Source organism: Pteropus alecto, unplaced genomic scaffold, assembly GCF_000325575.1.
Source record: "Pteropus alecto unplaced genomic scaffold, ASM32557v1 scaffold19, whole genome shotgun sequence".
Lineage (NCBI taxonomy): Eukaryota > Metazoa > Chordata > Mammalia > Chiroptera > Pteropodidae > Pteropus > Pteropus alecto.
The window spans coordinates 2554574-2575455 of NW_006442490.1; the positions used below are offsets into that span (position 1 = coordinate 2554574).

Consider the following 20882-nt stretch of genomic DNA (forward strand, 5'->3'; position numbering starts at 1 on the left):
GAGGGGGAAATTACAACGGACATGCAGAAATACAAAGGATCATACAAGAACACTATGAAAAAGTATGTAACACCAAATATAATAACCTAGAAGACATGGACCAGCACTTAGGAAGATACAACCTTCCTAGACTGAATCAAGAACTGGAAAATCTAAATAGACCATTCAGTAGTATGCAAATAGAAACAATTATCAAAAACCTACCAAAAAGTAAAAGTCCAGGACGAGATGGCTTCACCAGTGAATTCTACCAATCAAAGAAGATTGAATACCTATTCTCCTCAAACTCTTTCAGATAATCGCAGAGGAGGAAATACTTCCTAACTCATTTTAGGAGGCCAGTATTACCCTGATACCAAAACTTAGTAAAGATAACACACACAAAAAGGAAACTACAGACCGATATTTCTCATGAACGCAGATTCAAAAATCCTAAAAAAGATACTAGCGAATTGAATACAGCAACATATTAAAAAGATTATACACTATGATCAATGGGGCTTCATCCCAGGGGCACAGGGATGGTTCAACATATGCAAAGCAATTCATGTGATACACCACATAAACAAAGTAAAAAATAAGAATCACATGATCACATTAATAGATGCAGAAGAAGCATTCAACAAGATACAGCATCCATTTATGATCAAAACTCTTAACAAAATCGGTATAGAAGGAAATAACCTTAATATAATAAAGGCCATATACGACAAAACCTCAGCCAATATTATACTTAATGGTGAAAAACTAAAAACCTTCCCTTTAATATCAGGAATAAGGCGAGGCTCTCCACTATCACCACTGTTATTCAGTATAACATTGGAGGTCTTAGCGAGTGCAATCAGGCAAGAGAAAGATATAAAAGGCATCCAAATAAGAAACAAAGAAGTCAAACTGTCACTATATGTTGGGTGACATGATTTTCTATATAGAAAACCCTAAAGACTCCATAAGAACACTACTAAAATTAATGAGCAAGTACAGTAAAGTCTCTGGATACAAAATCAAGATTCAAAAATCCATAGCATTCCTATATCTAATAATAAAGCATCAGAAAAATAAATGGAAAAAATAATTCCTTTTGCAATTGCAACAAAAAGGATAAAATACCTAGGAATAAACCTAATGAACCATGGGAAGGACAAATAAAATGAGAACTATAGGTCCATATTAAAAGAAATCGAAGAAGATACAAAGAAATAGGAAGATATTCCGTGTTCTTGGATTGGAAGAATCAACATAGTTAAAATTAAAATGACCTTATTATCTAAATCGTTATATAGATTTAATGCAATCCTGTGAAAATCCCATCCACATTTTTTAAAGAAATAGAACAAAAAAATCATCAGATTTGTATCGAAGCACAAAAGACCCCAGATTGCCAGAGCCATCCTGAGAAAAAAGAATGAAGCTGGAGGCATCATTGTGCACAACTTCAAATTATACTACAGAGCTACAGTAATCAAAATGGCATGGTATTGGCAGCAAAACAGACACACAGACCAGTGGAACAGAATAAAGAGTCCAGAAGTAAATCCACATATATAAAGAGAATGATTTTCTAACAAGGCAAAAATAATATCGGTAGGAAAGGAGAATCCTTTTTCTGAAAAATGATTCCAACAGGAAAAATTAGTACTTCAACCTCCTACCCTCATTTGAAACACAAAATTAGTTCAAGATGAATCACAGAGCTATATGTAAATGTTAGAAACAAAAAGATTCTAAAAGAAAATATGGGAGAATATCTTTGTAATCTTTGGGTAGGCAAAGCTTCTTAGAGAGGACATTAAAAGCACTATGCATACAAAATTTATCTACTGGACTTCAATAAAATTAAGAAAATAAATACACAATATTTAAGGAAATAAGTAAGTAAGCCACAGAGTAGGAAAAGTCACAATACATATATTTGACAAAAGATTTATATTCACAATATATAAACATTGCTATAAATGAATTGTAAAATGGTAAACAATCCAATAAAAATGGGCAAAAGACTTGACAACCCACAAAAGAAAATATGCATATGGCAATCAATACATGAAAAGGTGTTGTATCTCATTAGTTATAAGAAAATGTAAATTAAAACCACAATAAAACATTATTTTACAACCAGCAAATGGCTAAAATCAAAAAGTCTGATAATACCAAATGTTAATGAGAATGTAGAACTTTGGCTCGCTGGTAAGAGATCAAAAGGATACAACCACATTAAAGAGAGGTTGGGTGTTTTTTTTATGAAGTTACACATGTAGCTTACGATCTATGGCCCAGCAATTCTCCTAGGTTTAATCCTTATTAACTAGTAAGTCCATATTGAGGTTTTTACCCAAAATAAATTAAAATAAATAGCAATAGGGGTAAATTTCATAAGCATTATATTACGCAAAAGATGCCAGACATAAAAGGTACATATTGTATGGTTCCACTTATATGACATCTAAGAACAGGATAAAACACTATGTAGAGTTCAGAAAGTGGCTGCCTCTTTGAGTGGGAGAGATTTACTAGAAAAGAAGGAGACACCTTCCTGAATGATGGAACTGTTCTGTATGCTGTTATGGGTGGTGATTACACGGGTCTTTATAACTGTAGAAACTATAAATCTGTGACTTTCTTATTTGCACCCCAGTACCTTTCTGGCCTCATCTACAGAATCATAGCAAAATACTTGAAGCTGCCCAAAAACATGGTTTGCTTTTAATATGCTCATAGCTTTCAACATGCTGTGTCTTTTGCCTACCATGACATGATCAGATGCTTCTTTTTGAAAATTAACTCTGGTGACTATTTCAAGAATGGGTTTTCCATAGGTTGTGGGGATAAACGTGGAATCAGGACAGGAATAGGGAAGAAGTCCTAGTTCAAGAGAATGACGATGAAAATCTGAAAGAAGTACAGAGGAGGGTATAGTTGAAAAAAATAGGAAGGATATTGTTTTAGTTCAGTCTGCTATAACAGAATACCATAAACTGGCGGGCTTGAACAGCAAACATTTATTTCTCACAATTCTGGAGGCTTATATTGTTTCATAAATTAAAATCCAACACAAAATGTCAAAATAATTTTTAAGAATGACATTTCAAGCTTACTTTTGAAATTTTTCAATTAACTTCTTCACCATTTTATCTGTGATGCCAGGACAGGCAGCTTCTGCCACAGCTATACTTTTCTCGAGTTCTTCAATTGCCTGATTCCTGCTAGCATTATTCTCATCCTGCTGTTTAAGCTGAGAAAGATCATTAGCTATAACATTTAAAATTACTGTACTTCTTAAACTACATACCCAATCCTGATGAATATGTACTTACTTCAGCAAATACAGGTGTGATTATCATAGACAAACAGCTTAGGGTTTGCACAAAGTCTTGCTCCTTTGAACAAAGTATATAAATTATACACATGAAATTAAAATAGTCATTCATGTTTTTCTTATTCAATAGTAAATGTGCATTAATTTGAATCCCCCCCACAAAGACCAGTATAAGGTAAGTCTCCATGCTTTCTTCCCATCACTAATTCCCAACCATCATCCAGAAGGCTTCTAACTTTAAGATTACAATAGATATCCATGATTTCACTGGATTTATTTATCTCTAGGTAAAATGCATTTGAATATATACCAATGGCTACATAAATGACTTCTATGACCCTTTCTTAATTAGTTCAAAACTAATGGGAAATGAAGTATATACTATGGATGTGGGCGGTAGACAGACATTTAGGGGTATCAAATTCCAACATTTTTGGCCATCGAAATCTCACTACATTGTTCAAAGAAATCTATCAAGAGGAATTGATCATCTCCATGTACGTACAGCCCCATTCTGCAGTTTCTTTGGATCAGGCTTCTTTCGCACAGTGGTAAAGCTCCATTCAGGATGAGTATTATTTTCCCTATTAGTAGATTCCCTAAAAAGATTGACAAAGATATTTCTATAAGTTCCTAAATAATTCAACTTGGTAAAAATACCAAATCAATGCAGTCAAACTCTGAAGAGAGAACTGTCTCAATGTATAAAAGAATCATAGCATAATAAAGCATTTGATCTAAGTTTCAGGAAGATACTACATTTTACTGAAGAGTAGCAGTGGTTATCAACTCCAAGTATGCATCAAAATAACATGTGGAGACCTATTACCATATACTCAGTCCTCTGAACTAACTGAATCAGGATCTTCTGCAGTATGGCTTGTGATTTATTTAAGGCTCCATGGGCAACTCTGATGGGCAGATAAGGCCAGCAACCATTAGAACAGGGTGCAAAAACTATCCTGGTATTTTTTTATCCCTTTCAAAATTTGGGCAATTTCTCATAAATGCAGGACTCAGAGTATTTTAGCCAGTGGAGGTATAAATTCTGGTGTAGCCTACAGACTATTCTAGTATAAATTAAGTGATGGACTTAAAGACTAAAATGTTAATGTAAACGCTGCTGTTAAAAAAACTGTAAATTTTAAAGGGGTACACATCATTTATAAATAAATACCTCAGGTCCTTGAATAATGTAATTTCATTAAAACGTTGATGAGGAAAAAACTGATTCCTAGCCGGGGCTACTATCTGTGGAGTTTGCATGTTCTCATGTCTGTGTGAATTTTCTCTGGATCCTCTGATTTTCTCCCACATCCCTAAAATGTGCATGTGAAGGTGAACTGGCATGTCTAAGTTGTCTCAGTCTGAGTGAATATGGCTGTGTGTGAGTCGTCCTAGTATGGAAGGGTGTCCTGTCCCTGCGCTTCTGAGAGAGGCTCCAGCCACCTCAGACTCTTAACTGGAATCAGCAGGCTGGAAAAGCATTATTGGTTTTTATTCACCTTTCTTAAATGTATGTATAGCTTACATTTATTTCAATGCTTTATTTAGAGTTTGATGATGTTCCTGTAACCAGAAATGTGTCATAGGAACTTAACTCTTGTTTCTATTGATTAGCCTATGGTAAATTGGTTTCATTGTGACATTTTGCTTAAAGTTGTAGTTTCCAAGAACCTATTGACAACATTATGTAAGGACTTACTGTATTTAAATGTACCACTCTGATCATGATTTGGTCCGTGGCCAAGAGGTAGGAAAGGCCTGGAGGTCAGTTCTCCAGAGAGATTTTACAGGTTGCCAACAAAGTATGAGAAGAAATAGCCCCTTATCTATCACTTTTGGCAAACTAATATAACACCTTTAATCAAATCTTGTTCCAAAATTCTGTAATATACTCAAGTATCCACTAGGGGTTAGACTGAGACCATTTAAAACTAAGAAAAAAACATGTTTTCAAATTCGTTTTACTCCATATCTATGATTTGAAAGATTTTCACAGTTTCTAAAGTAGAACTTTAGAATACAGTTTGTATTATATGCTAGAGAAAGCATTTTGGATCACGGTTAAATGATACATAATATTAATATAGGCTATTTAAATAAAACTTAAATAATTTGTACATACGAATCAGAGCCCTCAGAATCAGATTCATCATCGCTGTGTCCTTCTGCCTTCCATCTCTTAAATCGATCTATCAGTTCAGTCAGATAAGAAGTCTTCTTTGAATTTTTTACGATGAATTTGTGTTTTAGAAGTTCTTTAGCTGTAGGACGCTAAGGAAAAAATGAAATATGCATGAATATTTCTAGGCTCTTTACGAATGCAACAGGTGGTAAGAAATCATTTCAGTTATTAAGTTTAAAGGTATAAAAATATGTCTGTAGACATGAGGACAACTAAAATGCTGTAGGACAAGAGCTAATTCTATTTTCAAAGTGGCACAAGGTAACCAAATTAAATGCACTGTTTTGGTACCAGTTTGTTAAATAGCCCAATGGCAAAAGGTAGCTTATCTACCAGCAAACTGGCAGGCCAGGGCCTTCTCAAAGCAGAGAAACACATGGCAGAATTTTGAAAATAAATTAAAAATTTAAAAACATTTCAAATAGTACTTTAAATACTTTTATTATATTTACTGTAAATTGAAAAAAAATGGATGAAAACTAGCAATGCTGTAACTTTGTTATTAGCTGCACACATTGTATGATCTCCAGATTAATTCATATGGCATCTAAATACAAATACCAGGTACTATGGGGGATAGGTCCAACCTAGTACTTTATTAATATCAGAACATTTGTTATCAACTTTAAATTGGCACATCAAACTTAGATAGTTTTTATACATTTCTAGTTTCTAGAAATCACCAGGCAGCTTCATTTATTTTTTTTTTTTATTTTTCAATTATAGTTGACATTCAATATTATTTTATATTGGTTTCAGTTATATAGCATAGTGGTTATTTATATAATTTATGAAGTGATCTCCCCAATAAATCTAGTACCCACCTAGTACCATACATAATTATTACAATATTATTGACTATATTCCCTATGCTGTACTTTATATCCCATAATTATTTTTAACTAATAGTTTGTACTTCTTAATCCCCTCCCTTTTCCACCCAGCTCTCCAACTCCACTCACATATGACAACCATCAGTTTGTTCTCTATATCCACGAGTCTGTTTCTGTTTTGTTTGTTCATTAATTTTGTTCTTTAGATTCCATATATAAGTGAAATTATATGGTATTTGACTTTCTCTGTCTGACTTATTTCACTCAGCATAATACCCTCTAGATGCATCCTTGTTGCAGATGGCAAGGTTTCATTCTTTCTTATGGCTGAGTAATATTCCATTGTATATATGTATCACCTCTTCTTTATCCATTCATCTACTGATGGGCATGTAGGTTGCTTCCAAATCTTGGCTATGGTAAATAATGCTATTGTGAGCATAGGGGTGCATATATCTTTTTGAATTAGTGTTTTGAATTTTTTTGGATAAATACCAAGAAGTGAAATTGTTTAGTCCTAAGGTAGTTTATTTTTAATTTTTTGAGGAATCTCCATATTGTTTTCCATAGTGGCTGTACCAATTTTCAATCCCACCAACAGCCAGGCAGCTTTATTTTAAAAACAGTAAAACAACTGTAATCAAATTTGTTAGGTAAATGAGTGAGATTCACTAGACTTCAGGAAAAGTATGCACCTTCATGTTGGAATATCTAAACATTAATTTTAAAATAGCGAAATGCAAACATAACTATTCATGGAAAGTGAAAACACAGTTGAGTAAAAATTATTGAAAATAGTTACACATAAACTTCATTCATGACATCTTATTAAATAAATTTTATTTCTCAAATTTCTTTCCCCCTGAAATAGGAAATAATAGAATAAGGAATAAGCTAGGGACTACGAAAAACATAAAAAGATAGAGTGGAAGGAGCAAAAGAACTAAGGATCTTGTTAAGAACTGAACAGAATTAGCAATATAGAGGGAAGAACCAAGTTCCTGGATAGATCTTAGACAATTTTCACATGCACTGTATTTCTCACTGTAGAAAAAATGTTTGTTCTATGTAGTTCTAATAATAGACAAAGGTAGTAAAAGCAATATATACTCACAAATGATGGATCTTTGTTCAAGCAAGCATCAATAAACTCCTTAAAGGACTTAGTGAAGTCTCCAACAAGAGTTGGAGGATTGTTTTTTGGAATAAGAAACAGAACTCTCATTGGATGCATATCAGAGTTCGGTGGCTCTCCTTTGGCTAGTTCAATAGCAGTAATTCCCAATGACCAAATGTCAGCCTAAGGTAAGAGAAAGAAAATGACCTTGAAACTCCATTCCAATATACTGCCACAAAATAGCCTGTGGAAGCTAATGGCAATATTAAAGTGTTGCAAGAAATGTGATGTTAATGAATTTTTATTAATAAAATTCATTTATTTAAAAAAATTATCAAATTCCATACTTTGTGCCAAGTATCACGTTCTAGGTACTGAGGATTCAGGTGGTAGATAAACCAGACAAAAGTCCCTGCTCTCAAGGTGCTTGTATTCTAGTAGAAGACAAAAATAGATAAATAATATGATATTAGATGGTGCTAAGTTCTGTGAAGAAAATAACTTAGCATAAGAGAATAACGAGTGATGGAATTAAGAGGCTGCAATGTTTAAAGTAGAGACCTCATTGGGAGGAAGTTTATTTCAGATAGAAGGAGGGCAAGTGCACTTGCTATGTTTGTGGAACAGCAATGAGGCCACTGTGGCTGAAGCAGGTAGAATATAGAGGAGAGTTATAGGAGATGAGGTTGAAGAGGCAGACAAGGGCCAGATCCTAGTGAGCCATGTATACAATAGCAAGGACTTTGGATTTTATTCCAAGTGGGATGAAAGGAAATTGAAAGGAATAGGGTCTGAATAGTACTGGCATCGAGGGAACTTGATTATAATTTAGCAGCAACATTTGAAATAATTCTAGCTTTAGGAATACTTTAAAAGGAAGGAAAATTAAGGCAATGTATTAAATAGGATAATATGTTATATAAAATTTATTATTAAAAACAAAACAGCTTGTACAGGTAACAATTTACTTTTGAGTCATAAGCCGACTGTTGAATAACTTCAGGAGCCATCCAAAATGGTGTACCCACAAAGGTATTTCTTTTAATTTGTGTATCTGTCAGCTGGCCAGCAACTCCAAAGTCAGCAAGTTTAACATCTCCTTGTTCTGAGAGCAAGACATTGGCAGCTAGGAGGGAAAAAACAAAAAGTGAAAAGAAGCTTATCTTCCTCAGAATGCATCTATTTTTCTCAGGTTTATATTGGACATTAGTATACCTTTTATGTCTCGGTGAATTTTCTTTTCTGAATGCAGATAGTCCAGACCTTTCAAAATTTCCTTTAGCATGGTAGCAATCTGGAATTCATCAAATGGACCAGCTCGCAGCTTAGAGAAAAAACACACACACACATAAACACACATGTATCAATGTTTGGAACAATAAAGTTCAAACTTGTTATCTTTGAAAGAAGGGAATCACTTAGATGTATGAAGCAGTTCTGTTTCTTAAACCAATATTTAAATGAATGAGAAAAAAAAATTAAAAGGTAAAGAAAGAGACTAAAAAAGTTAACTCAAAGGGCTGGAAGGATTTTTAAATGATCGGATTTAATCTTGAAAGATAATAATACAAGTAGTGTTACCTATATACCAGCTCTAAATCCTGAGTTTCTCAGATATTTACATCACAAATTTTAGATACATTTAAATAATGACAAACCAGCTTTCTTCCTTTCAGATAGGAAGAAAAAAAACAGCTGCTTAAATTTTTACATTTGTTGTTTAAAAGTTATTAAATATTTATGCAGAACTGATTTTAAGCTCACAGTCCATAAGATTTCACCAGTAGCCAAATTTGATTATATATAAGTCTGCCGTGGCACACAATTTTTAGCATTTATATATTTCAACATTGTAAAAGCTTAGAGACTTTTGGGGACTCAAATTTAAAATTTAACTAGGAATATAATTAAACCATTCAGATATTCATTGTAAAAAAAAAAAAGATCAAATCATGGAGGGATACAGTTTTTCAAATAAATGTAACACATTTCCCTTTCTTTCCCCATCCCTGTACCAAAGCCAGTAGTTCCAACTGGAATACAAGGAAAGCAATGATTAAGTTTCAGGAGAACCTATAATGGAATATTTAAAAATCTCTCTTTAAAATAAATGGTTATTTAAAAAATCTGATACCTCATAAAGCACAAATAGTGGACTGTACGATATTATTACAGGAACAGGAGGGAAACTAAAGTCAGAGCTGAGGTTGAGTTCTGTTTGCTGAAAGGAGGGGAGAGGTGTTGAAAATCAAATATTGCTCACACAGCCTCACATTGGGAGAGATTCACAGCTCTTTGGCATCTTGTATATTTCATCTTTCATGAATGCCATATTTATTCTGAATAGAGGGCACTTTCTTGTTGAAATTTAACTGCTTAAAACAGAACCCATACTTTGGTCATGCTATTTAATATTAGCTGTGTTCTGGATATGCAGTATACTCCAGGGACATCATAGTTCACTAGGTACCTTTCTTATGTAACATTATGTATTTACTTTCAAATCTAGAAACTTCCACCCCAGAAGTTTCTATTTAAATAGTAGTGCTTTTATTCTGGGCACAATGGTGGAGCAGGTAAAGGCTGTACTCGCCTCCACTCATGACTACCTCAAAATTACAACTAAACTACAGAACAACTATCACTGAGAATCATTTGAAGTCTACTTGAACAGAAGTCCTATAACTAAGGACATACAGCAGAAGCCACCATAGAGAGGCAAATATGCTGAATGGGCTCGTACCATATCCACATGTGGTGGTTAAAAATCAGAAGGGGGTCTACGGCCATACCACCCCGAACATGCTCGATGTCGTCTGATCTCGGAAGCTAAGCAGTGTTGGGCCTGGTTAGTAGTTGGATGGGAGACCACCTGGGAATACCAGGTGCTGTAGGCTTTAAAAAAATAAGAAGGGGTATCTCTGATGCAGAGGTCCTCCCTGAGGAGTAAGGAGTCCCAGCCCCACCACAGGCTCCCTACTCAGGGTTCCAGTGTTAGGAATTAAAGTCCCCACAACTTATGGTTGTGAAAACCAGTAGAAATTGTGGCTGAGTGAGATGGACGGTGGCTGGAATCACACATATTTATTTTAAATGGCCTGTGCATGATCTTAGTGGCTGACAGACTCACTCACTCTGAGCTCTAGCACTGGGGAAGCAGCTCAAAAGGCACCAGGGACATACTTGGAGGAACTGCATTGTCTAGCTTCAGGGCGAGGACTGGAGAGGCAGCTTTCTCCCAGACAGAAGTGCTGGCAGAAGCCATCATCCCTCACTTTCCCCCACCAAAACTGCATGTGCATGTAGCCACCATATCTGAGTCTCCATCAACCAGGCAAACACCGTTTGCCCCACCCTGGTGAGTCCCTGAGACCCTGCCTAACCCGAATTGCAGGACCACCCAAGCTGCTTCCTGTGGCTTTTCCATACAAACAGCCAGTCTTGGCTCATGCTAAAAACTTTTCTAAAAACTATCAAAGTTTCCCAAACTCCAAACAAGTATCCTCTAGCCTTGGCATGCCCTGGATCTCTTGTTAAGCAGCCCTAAGCCTGGCAGTAGTGGCAGCTGGCCTTAGCTCGCAGCATAGCCTCTCCCAGGCACATTACTTTGTAGCTCATACCAAGTGACCCCAGGCAGGGCACAGGTAGCAGCTGACTTTGGCCTGCACGGAAGCACCTCTCAAAAGGCTCCAGAAACATTACACTTGGTTGCCAGCATCAGAACACATCAGAGCACCACTCAACCAGCTCCACAAATGACACACCCAAAGGGCAGACTGGGCAGGCAGCAGAGCCCTGATAAAACAAATCCTGCTCTATAGGGTCAGCTCTTCCACATCATCTCCTCCACTGTAGTCATGGCTAGTCCTCAAAGCCAGTCAGCCTGAGGGTCAATCCATCCCACTGATGTGCAAACAGCAACCAAGCCTCAATTACAACAAGAAGGCAAACACAACCTACACAAGGGACACACCTGGAGCACCTATCCGAGGTGATCAGGGAGACTGTGCCACTGGGCTCCACAGGACACCTACTACATAAGGCCACCCTACCAAGACCAGGAGATATACCAGCTCTACCTAACACATAGAAACAAACACAGGGAGGCAGCCCAAATGAGTAGACAAAGAAACGTTTCTCAAACAAAAGATCAGAACAAAGCTCCAGAAAAAGAACTAAACAAAATGGAGACAAGCAATATACCAGATGCAGAGTTTAAAACACTGGTTATAAGGATGCTCAAGGAACTTAGTGGAAGAGCAGATGAATTCAGTCAGAACTTTAACTAAGAGATGGAAAACATAAAAATGGAGATGGAAAATAGGGAGCCAGTCAGAAATGAAGAATAGAATATTTGAGATGAAGAGTACCTTAGAGGGAATCAACAGAGTGGATGAAGCAGAGGATCGAATCAGTGATTTAGAAGATGGGGCAGTGGAGGACATGCAATCAGAACAGCAACAAGAAAAAAGAGTCCAAAAAATGAATAGTTTAAGAAGCCTCTGGGACAACATTCACATCACAGGGGTACCAGAAGAGAGAGAGAGAACAAGGAATTGAAAATCTATTTGTAGAAATAATGATGGCAAACTTCCCTATCCTGGTGAAGGAAATAGACATACAGCCCTAGAAAATTTGGAGTCCCAAACAAGATGAACCCAAAGAAGCCCACACCAAAACACATTATAATTAAAATGCCAAAGGGTACGGACAAAGAGATAATCTTAAAAGCAGCAAGAGAAAATCAATTAGTTACCTACATGGAAGTTTTCATAAGACTGTAAACTGATTTCTCAACAGAAACTTTGCAGGCTAGAAGGGATTGTCACAAAATATTCAAAGTGATGAAAAGCGAAGTTCTGCAACCAATATTATTCTACCTAGCAAAGCTATCATTTAGAATCAAAGGAGACATAAACAGCTTCCCAGACAAGAAAAAGCTAAAAGGGTTCATCACCACCAAGCCAGTATTATGGGAAATGCTGGAGGGATTTCTTAAAGAAGAAAAAAATATATATATGTATCAAAAATATGAATAATAAAATAGCAATAACAATATATCTATCAACAAGTAGTTCAAATGTAAAAGAGTTAAATGCTTCAATCAAAAGATAGGGTAGCTGAATGGATAAGAAAGCAAGACCCCAACATATGCTGCCTACAAGAGATTCACTTCAGATCAAAAGACACACACAGACTGAACACAAAGGGATGAAAAAAATAGTTCATGAAAATGGAAATGAAAAAAAAAAGCTGGAGTAGCAATTCTTATACCAGAGAAAATAAACTTTAAAACAAAGGCTATGACAAGAGACAAAGAAAGACCCAAAACACCAATTCAAAAAGACAAATGCAACTATATGTTCAATGCAGCATTATTCACAATAGCCAAGATATGGAAGCATCTTAAGTGCCTATCAATAAATGAATGAATAAAGAACAAGTGGTACATATATACAATGGAACATTACTCATCTATAAAAAAGAATGAAATCTTGTCACCTGCAACAACGTGGCTGGACCTAGAGGGTATTATGCTGAGTGAAGTACGTCACAGAGAAAGACACATACCATATAATTTTACTTATATGTGGAATCTAAAAAAAATAAAAACAAACAATACAGAAACAAACCAATAGATACAGAGAACATTATGATAGTTGCCAGAAGGAAGAGAGGGATTAAGAGGTACAAGTTGGTAGTTACAAAATAGTCATTGGGATGTAAAGTATAGCATAGGAAATATAGTCAATATAGTCAATAATGTTGTAATAACTGTGTATGGTGTCAGATGGGTACCAGATTTATTACGGGATCACTTCATAAATTATATAAATGTCTAATGACTACGTTGTACACCTGAACCTAATATATTATATGTCCACTGTAATTAAAAAATAAAAAAAATATTAAATATATAGTAGTGATTAAAGTCATATTAAAATTTGAGATGGCATATTATTTTATTGACTCCTGGCAATGAAATTCTGAGGTACTACCAAATAACTGAAAGACAAACATCATAATACTCAAGATCAACACTTAGTATCACTGATCATAAAATGTTGACAGAGCCAGAGGAGGTATACTCTCACTTCAGAAACGGGGCAAGGTCTATGTAATGGGTACTTGTAATGGGTACTAGCTATCATTCTAAAGGACTTCTAAAAGTGCTTGGATAAAGTAAAAATAAATAAAAGAGAGGTCCTAAAGACTCATTAGCTTATCTGGTATATTTAGTTCCAGTTTCAAATTCAATAAAAGTAAAATTTCGGTTAACTGGGCATTGGATGAGGATTGGAGGAGAGACTCCGTTGCAGAGAAATGGGAATGGGGTGGTGGTACAGTTGAGTTTTTCTGGTTCAGTATCAGACAGAAAACTATCCCAAATCTTCTGATTAAAATGTTTCCTTAGCCATCTTGATAGTAATTAGAAGAAGAGGAAAAAGGGAGCTAGAAAGAGAAAGAAATTAAAGTAGATGGAACAAAGATTGTTTTTTATTTCCAATGTGACCTTGGGAAAGAGAATGCCAAGATCTTGTTCCACTGTGTACTGGGAGTGCATAATTGAAGTTCCCTCCAATGCCTGAAGACCGTGCCATGTGTCTAACAGCTAATACCTCCGTCGCCAGGGCAGTGTGCTGGCCTTAAGTAATTTGCCTCTATTTTCAACTGAGGATATGAAAGAGAGGGATATTTGCTCTTTCAAAGAATGTACACTTGTACTTTTTGGGTTTTACCCCACACTCCTTTGACTTCCAGCCTGTCCCTAATGCAGCATGTTATGTTATGCCTTACTTTACAGTTAGCATTTTGCTTCCAACTTTTTCCCTTGGTGCTCATGTTTTATTCTATTAACTTTATTACATGTGTTTTTTGTTGTAGACCACTATAATTCTTATTGAAGAAAAGAAAGGTGTAACAAATTCAATAAAATATACAATATGCTCAAAGTCTGTTGAATTCAACTGATTTTTTTTCAAGAATGAAAGAGAATCTTGAGTTATACATTATATAAGGTTGACATAAATTATAAGTCATATTCATATTCCATTATTCATATACTAGTTTATAGTGTTAAACATTCTCTGCTTAGCATCACTTTTGTTTTCTCTTATTCCTAGTAGCATAAGCCTCTAAGCCTAATCCTTTATTAGATTCCCCAAATGATAGCATTCATTTGTATAGAAATATACATGGAGAAGAAATAGAACATTGTCTCTTTATTTGCTCTCCCTATAAAGTCCAGTTAAATGAGATTTATAATTAAATCACAATATTACTAAATTTTAGAGCTAGAAAAACAAAACTAGAGACATTACTAGTCTAATTTCTTCACTTAAGATTTGAGGAAATTAAGTCACAGAGGTTAAATGGCTTACCCAACATTAGACAGCTAGTCAATGGCAGAACCAGGACTGGGACCTAGGTCTCTTAATTTTTTAGCCACTACGAGGCTAAGAAAATTTTAAGTTCATTAAATTTATGTAATTGGCATTTGTTCTGTTATGCAGAGATCAGAATGGCAGAATGAGGTTAAGAGCTTACAATCCTTTCATTCAGAGATTTCATAAAACTGACCAAACTACTACTGGAGGATGCAGAGTGTGTTGGGGTTGGGCCAGTGTCCAATACTTAGCCTTGCTATCAGTGATCTTGATGAAAGCAATGTCTATAAAACAGGGAAGAGACATGGTGAGCACCTTGAGGGACCAGATAAGATAACTGATAAATGTGGAAAGGGCTCTTAATATTTAAAAAGCAGAAGGAGGATCATGGAGTAATTGTGAGGCTTCTTGTGGAGCTAATGAAGAAACTATTGTATAAGCAAACTACGTGACAAGACACTAGAAAAGAGAAACAAAAGAGTGAACTCCGGCTTTAGGATATAAGAATTAGATTAGACACAAGGAAGGATTACTTAACTCGGCAACTGATTAAACTGATGAATTTCTAGAAGGAAATGTGACTCTTCATCCAGTTTAATTACCATTTCTTTAGAATAGTTTAGGTACGGTTCTGTCTAAAGGAAAGACAATCTTTTATGGTCATTTTGGCATAGGATTATTTGAAACTGAGTTACTTGCAGTAAGGATTAAAGCCTTTTAAAAATATTTAATCACTTTTAGTTAGGAAAACTCATCGCCATTTAAAAAAAAACTTAAAATATCACTTGATGATCTTAATTATCAAAACACTATTTTTAGAAACAGCATGCTCTACAATTTCAAAGGAAGAGACATTCTAATAAAATATTGCCATATAATATTAAAGATAAAAGAACTTAGAAATAGCTCAATGCAACTTCTTTGTTTTATAGGAAATCCAATTCCAAGGAATTTATATGTTTGATTCACAGTCACAGACTTAGTCATGAATAGAGCCAGCCTTATAACCTCAAACTTCCATAGACCAGCCCAATGGTCATTCTACTACAATAAGTTGCCTCTAGTAATTCATATTGTATTTTAAATACAATGTCATCCTAATAAAGATTGGAAAGGGAAAAAACCAACAGTGATAGGATCACACTACTTTGCAGAAAACAACTAGTGTTTCTCAAAGGCACTGTTTCTCAATGGTTTTAGCATTCTCATCCCTGCCCACCAAAATGGCTGTAGCACTTACAAGTCATTGTGACAACAAAAAATGCCATTATATTTCCAAATGACCTATAAAGGAGCAGAGAGAACTCTGTAGAGAACTGGGTTTATAGGCCAAGAACCACTCTTAGTTAGAGTTACACGAATTACATACTTCAAAAAATCTAAGAAAGTCTTTTCAGGGATAAGCTTGAGAAGTAAAACTCTACACTGACAGCAACTGTCACACACTCATTCCTAATCTGGGGGATTGATTTTATTAATCTATTTACATTTTTTTATACATTCTAAGACTGTCAGCAACATGTTCAATCCTGCAATACAACTAATCTACCTAAGGATAATGGTCTTGAAAAAAAGTTTTATTTGAAGATATTAATTAAAGCAACCACTTACCTTGCCCAAAAGCCATTGCTTACTCCAATTAAAAGAAAAAAGTTAAAGTATGAATGTGTATGTGTACATGTGTGTGATTATTTAAAAATACTTACAAGATCCAGTGCTGAACCACCACCCAGGTATTCCATTATTATCCATAATTTTGAACCCTGTAAAGGCCATGAAACAATTTATAATTACAAATCTTAGCAAAATAACATACTGGTGTAAATGTCAAATCTGATATACTAATGTCCTGGTTTTAAAATACAGATTTAAAATAGTTGTTTGGAACCCCAAATCTATTTGTCCATTGACCATTACAAATGAAAATAAAAAGTTCTGAGTCTTGACCTTCCCCCAAACCTATTTAGCCTATGATATAGCTAAATAAATAACAAGTTATTGTTTCTTATTGTAGAACTATTAGCAATTTTTATAAAACCCAGAAAAATAAACCACAAGTTTACATTATTATTTTGAATGATAATATTGAAAAGAAAAGAAAGACACATTAAAGAACAAGGAAGTAAATGAAAACTTGTAGAAATTTGGAATGGGGCTTCTGGTGAAATCATGTGATTTTAGAGTGAGGACACTGGATATTTTGTCTTATTTTACTTTTTGGCTTTTGTTTTAATGCACTTGACAACTTTTATCTGCCATGATAATTGGGCATTTTTGGTACACATATGGAAAGTAGATAGAATATTGTCCCCCTACACAGCTAAATGGATAAGAGAGAGTATAGATTTAAAAGCATATTACTGTAGGTAGAGTTAACTTCACTGTAAGTATACAAGAGGAAATGGTGTTCATAGAAGGAGTATATGAATTCCAAAACAGCTGTGTACACGCACACACATCATTTAGCACTATGAGATAAAAATTGGAATGAATCATTATATCTTTTTTTTATTTTCTCTTTTAAATATAGCTTGAAATACTAGGAACACCTCTCTCTCCGTACCATTTCATGAGTGGTATTCCCTGAATTTTTGTGGGACCACAGAGTTGACTAGAAGAGGAATTGTTGGTTTTACTACACTGATATTGGCAACTACGCAAGTTGTAAATGGATTGTGTTTCACAAGTCCATTTTTATGTAAGATGTTTGGAATTTGGAAAGCAAGCATTTTCCCATAAAAATGTTTTCTAGCTTCCTGGGGTAGTACCCCAACGGACAATTTAACACAAAAGTATCTGTAGTATAGCATGAAGAGTAGCAGAGAAACTATTATTTATACCGTAACAGTGTTTCTAGGGAAAAAAAAAATATATTCAGTGTTGTGTTTCAACTTGGGATGCCAGAAACACTTTCAGCCCTAATTATAGGATGAAAATTCTCAAGCTACTGCTGGTAGTCCTCAAATGCTAAAATCCCTGGGAAGTACTCGGGAGCTCCATTCAAAATATCTAAGCATCTCCATGAAGTTGGGGCTTTATTAGGTCAGAGAATGGATTCCACTAACATGATGAGTGTTTGGGTGACACTGTAGATGGGAAATGGGACACAGCCTAAGGTTAGGGACCAGGGACGAAGGGCTTAGTTAATTTTAGATGAAAAGATTCTTCCTTTCTTTCTTGATGTTGACAGTATGTAAGATGTATAAGAGAAAGAGAGAAACGATGTGTCCCTCCCCCAATCTTGACATTTATTCTCTCCTGTCACAGCAGGCCAGCTCGAACTGAAGAAAAAGGAGCTGAGAGTCCTTGCTAGCAGTGGTATCTATGGTAGGAAAAAGAGGAAGTAAATTGCCATTAAAGTGGGCAGAGGAGAGGAGTTCCAGAATTGGTTCATGTAACTCGTTTTTATGTATAAAAATTAGGCACTTCAAACCTGAGAATAATGAACCTGATGTATCTTTATATACTTTTTAAGAGAAGAAAAAAATATTTCTCACAATGCTGTATTGCTTGAGAATTTTTTCCTTTGGCCAAAAGTTTGTTTCTAGTAAGTACTATATTCTACCTTTTGAAATCATAATGCTTTCCATTCACTCGACATTTAAAAGAAAAATAAACTCACAACAATGACAACAACAAAACAATCCAATTAAAAATAGGCAGAAGACCTGAAAATCCATTTCTCCAAAGACGACATACAGATGGCCAATAAACATATGAGAAGATGCTCAAGGTCACTAATCATCAGAGGAATATAAATTAAAACCACAATGAGATATCACCTCACACCTGTCAAGATGGCTATCATCAATAAATCAAAAATCAACAAGTGCTAGCGAAGATGTGGAGAAAAGGGAACTCTCGTATACTGTTGGTGGGATTGCAAATTGGTACAGGCACTATGGAAAACAGTCTGGACATTCCTCAAAAAATTAAAAACGGATCTACCTTTTGACCCAGCAATTGAAATTCTGGGTATTTATACAAAGAAAGCCAAAACACTAATTCATAAAGATCTATGCATTCCTATGTTCACTGCAGCTCTATTCACAATAGCCAAGATATGGAAGGAACCTAAGTGCTCATTAAAAGATGACTGGATAAAGATGAAGTGGTACATATATACAATGAAATATCGCTCAGTCGTAAAAAATAAAATCTTACCATTTGCAATGGATAGACTTAGAGCTTATTATGCTGAGTGAAATAAGTCAGAGAAAGACAAATCCTACATAATTTCACTTATATGTGGAATATAAGGAACAAAAAGAACAAATAAAAACAGACTCACAAATACAAAGGACAATCTGGTGACTGGTAGAGTGAAGGTGGGTTGGGGGGCTGGGAGAAAGGGGTGAAGGGTTAAAGAAGTACAAATTAGTAGGTGAGAGATGGTCACTGGGATGGGGAGTATGGCACAGGGAATGTAGTCAGCAGTAATGTAATGGCTACGTATAGAACCAGAAGGATGATAAAGTAACAGGGGAGATCAGTTTGTAAACTATATAAATGTCTAACCAATGTACTGTATACTTGAAACTAATAAAATAAAATAAAATAATAAAGAAAAATAAAAAGATCTTAAAAATATGTTTATGTTTTACAGTTCTGCATGAATTAAAGCACCTGTTTTCCAGTTTAAAAACTCTGTGTGTGTGTGTGTGTGTGTGTGTGGTACCAATTCAGAACAGAAACATACTAAATGTCTGCTTTTTACTAAAAAGTATTCATAGAAAGCTTAAAACGTGATTGAAGTTATGACTAAGCAACTTCCATATCTGAAAAGAAGGCTTCCTCATAGCAAGCGAGTTTTTCAGTGGAACTAAGAGTCTTCTGAAATAGGCAGAGAACCAGAGCTGTCTAATAGCTTTCTTGGTTGCTTTCTTCTGATCAACAGTTCTGGTGAAAGGATCACTGGAGCATGGCCATAGGTCTGGACATTCAGAAGACTGCTAGGCAGGCATGGGGACTGAAGCTAGGCCCAAGTGGGCAAAGGCATAAATGGCGAGCTTGTGGGGCTCTTCCCTGCTCAAGCAAGCTTAACTTACAAAGGCTCTTCTGACCAGTTCCTTGTCTACAGCAGGTTTCAATGAAAACACCAATCACAAACAAAATAAAACCAAAATAGCTGGACCCGATGTTTGTATCTTTTGGGGACACTACAACTTCTACCTTTTATTTCTGATAAAACAATATTTGTGTTGGAGAATATAAGTAAGTATGTTTGGTTTGCCTTTAAAAAGTTTAAAAGTCCAAGATGATATCTACATAGTGGTTTACAATTCCAAAAGAGCCAAGTGACTGGAAACCATACCATACATCCTGCACATTTAAGCATAGGAAGTCTCTGAAAGAAAAACTCCACTTCTCCACTTATAAAATAATACACATGGGAATGAGGGAGAAACATGGCAGTACAAGACGTCCCCAGATCTCTCCTGTTGAAACAAAAATAAGCTGAACACTTAAAACTCAAGAAAAAACACCCAAACTGAACATGGGATCTGCATATAAGACCTACCACAAGTCAGAACAACAGATGTTGGGTGGTGGACTGGGAGAAATAAAGAAGTTGCCTCTAGCAGTGTGGATCTCCCTGTAGGAGGAGGGGGAAAGGAGAAGGTGCAGCGAGAACTCTGAATACCCTGCCTGGGAGTGCTGTGAGCTCCACACAGCTGGTGGCAGTGCCCAGTCATCAGGGCAGAAAGCAAAGAAGCAGGATGGCAGAGAAACAACAGTTGATTTTTACCAGCCGTGGATGCAAAACCGAGGCTGAGCCGCAAACCCCAACCCCCAGCTAAGAGGGCCCCACGCCCATATCCTCTGAGACCAAACACCACGGATTCCAGGGGAATCTGAGCAAGCACTATCGAAACAGACACTAACGACAACAGGGACTGAGACTGAGAGTAGTGAGTGCGATTAAACATCTACAAAGAAAAAAAGGTATTATTAAGGCTTTATATAAAGAAGGGATCCAAGAGGCTTAGATGCCACCTAATGGCAACCAAAAGAAAAGTGCCTTCTTTGCAACAAGCTA

The 20882-nt window shown here is 35.7% G+C and overlaps 1 protein-coding gene and 1 pseudogene across 1 annotated transcript in view; one reads left to right on the forward strand and one right to left on the reverse strand.

Moving 5' to 3' along the window:
* The window catches only part of STK26 (serine/threonine kinase 26), a 38160-nt gene that overhangs the window by 8619 nt on the left and 8659 nt on the right, over window positions 1-20882 (reverse strand). Inside the window, exons 2-9 of the mRNA XM_025039652.1 lie at window positions 16549-16605; window positions 8670-8778; window positions 8423-8580; window positions 7452-7637; window positions 5445-5593; window positions 3822-3915; window positions 3315-3377; window positions 3096-3232 (exon numbers count right to left, since the gene is read on the reverse strand). Of these exons, the coding sequence (XP_024895420.1) occupies window positions 3096-3232; window positions 3315-3377; window positions 3822-3915; window positions 5445-5593; window positions 7452-7637; window positions 8423-8580; window positions 8670-8778; window positions 16549-16584 (932 nt within the window). The 5' untranslated portion in view covers window positions 16585-16605. The remainder of the gene's footprint in view (window positions 1-3095; window positions 3233-3314; window positions 3378-3821; window positions 3916-5444; window positions 5594-7451; window positions 7638-8422; window positions 8581-8669; window positions 8779-16548; window positions 16606-20882) is intronic.
* Window positions 10233-10351, forward strand: LOC112470905 (annotated as a pseudogene).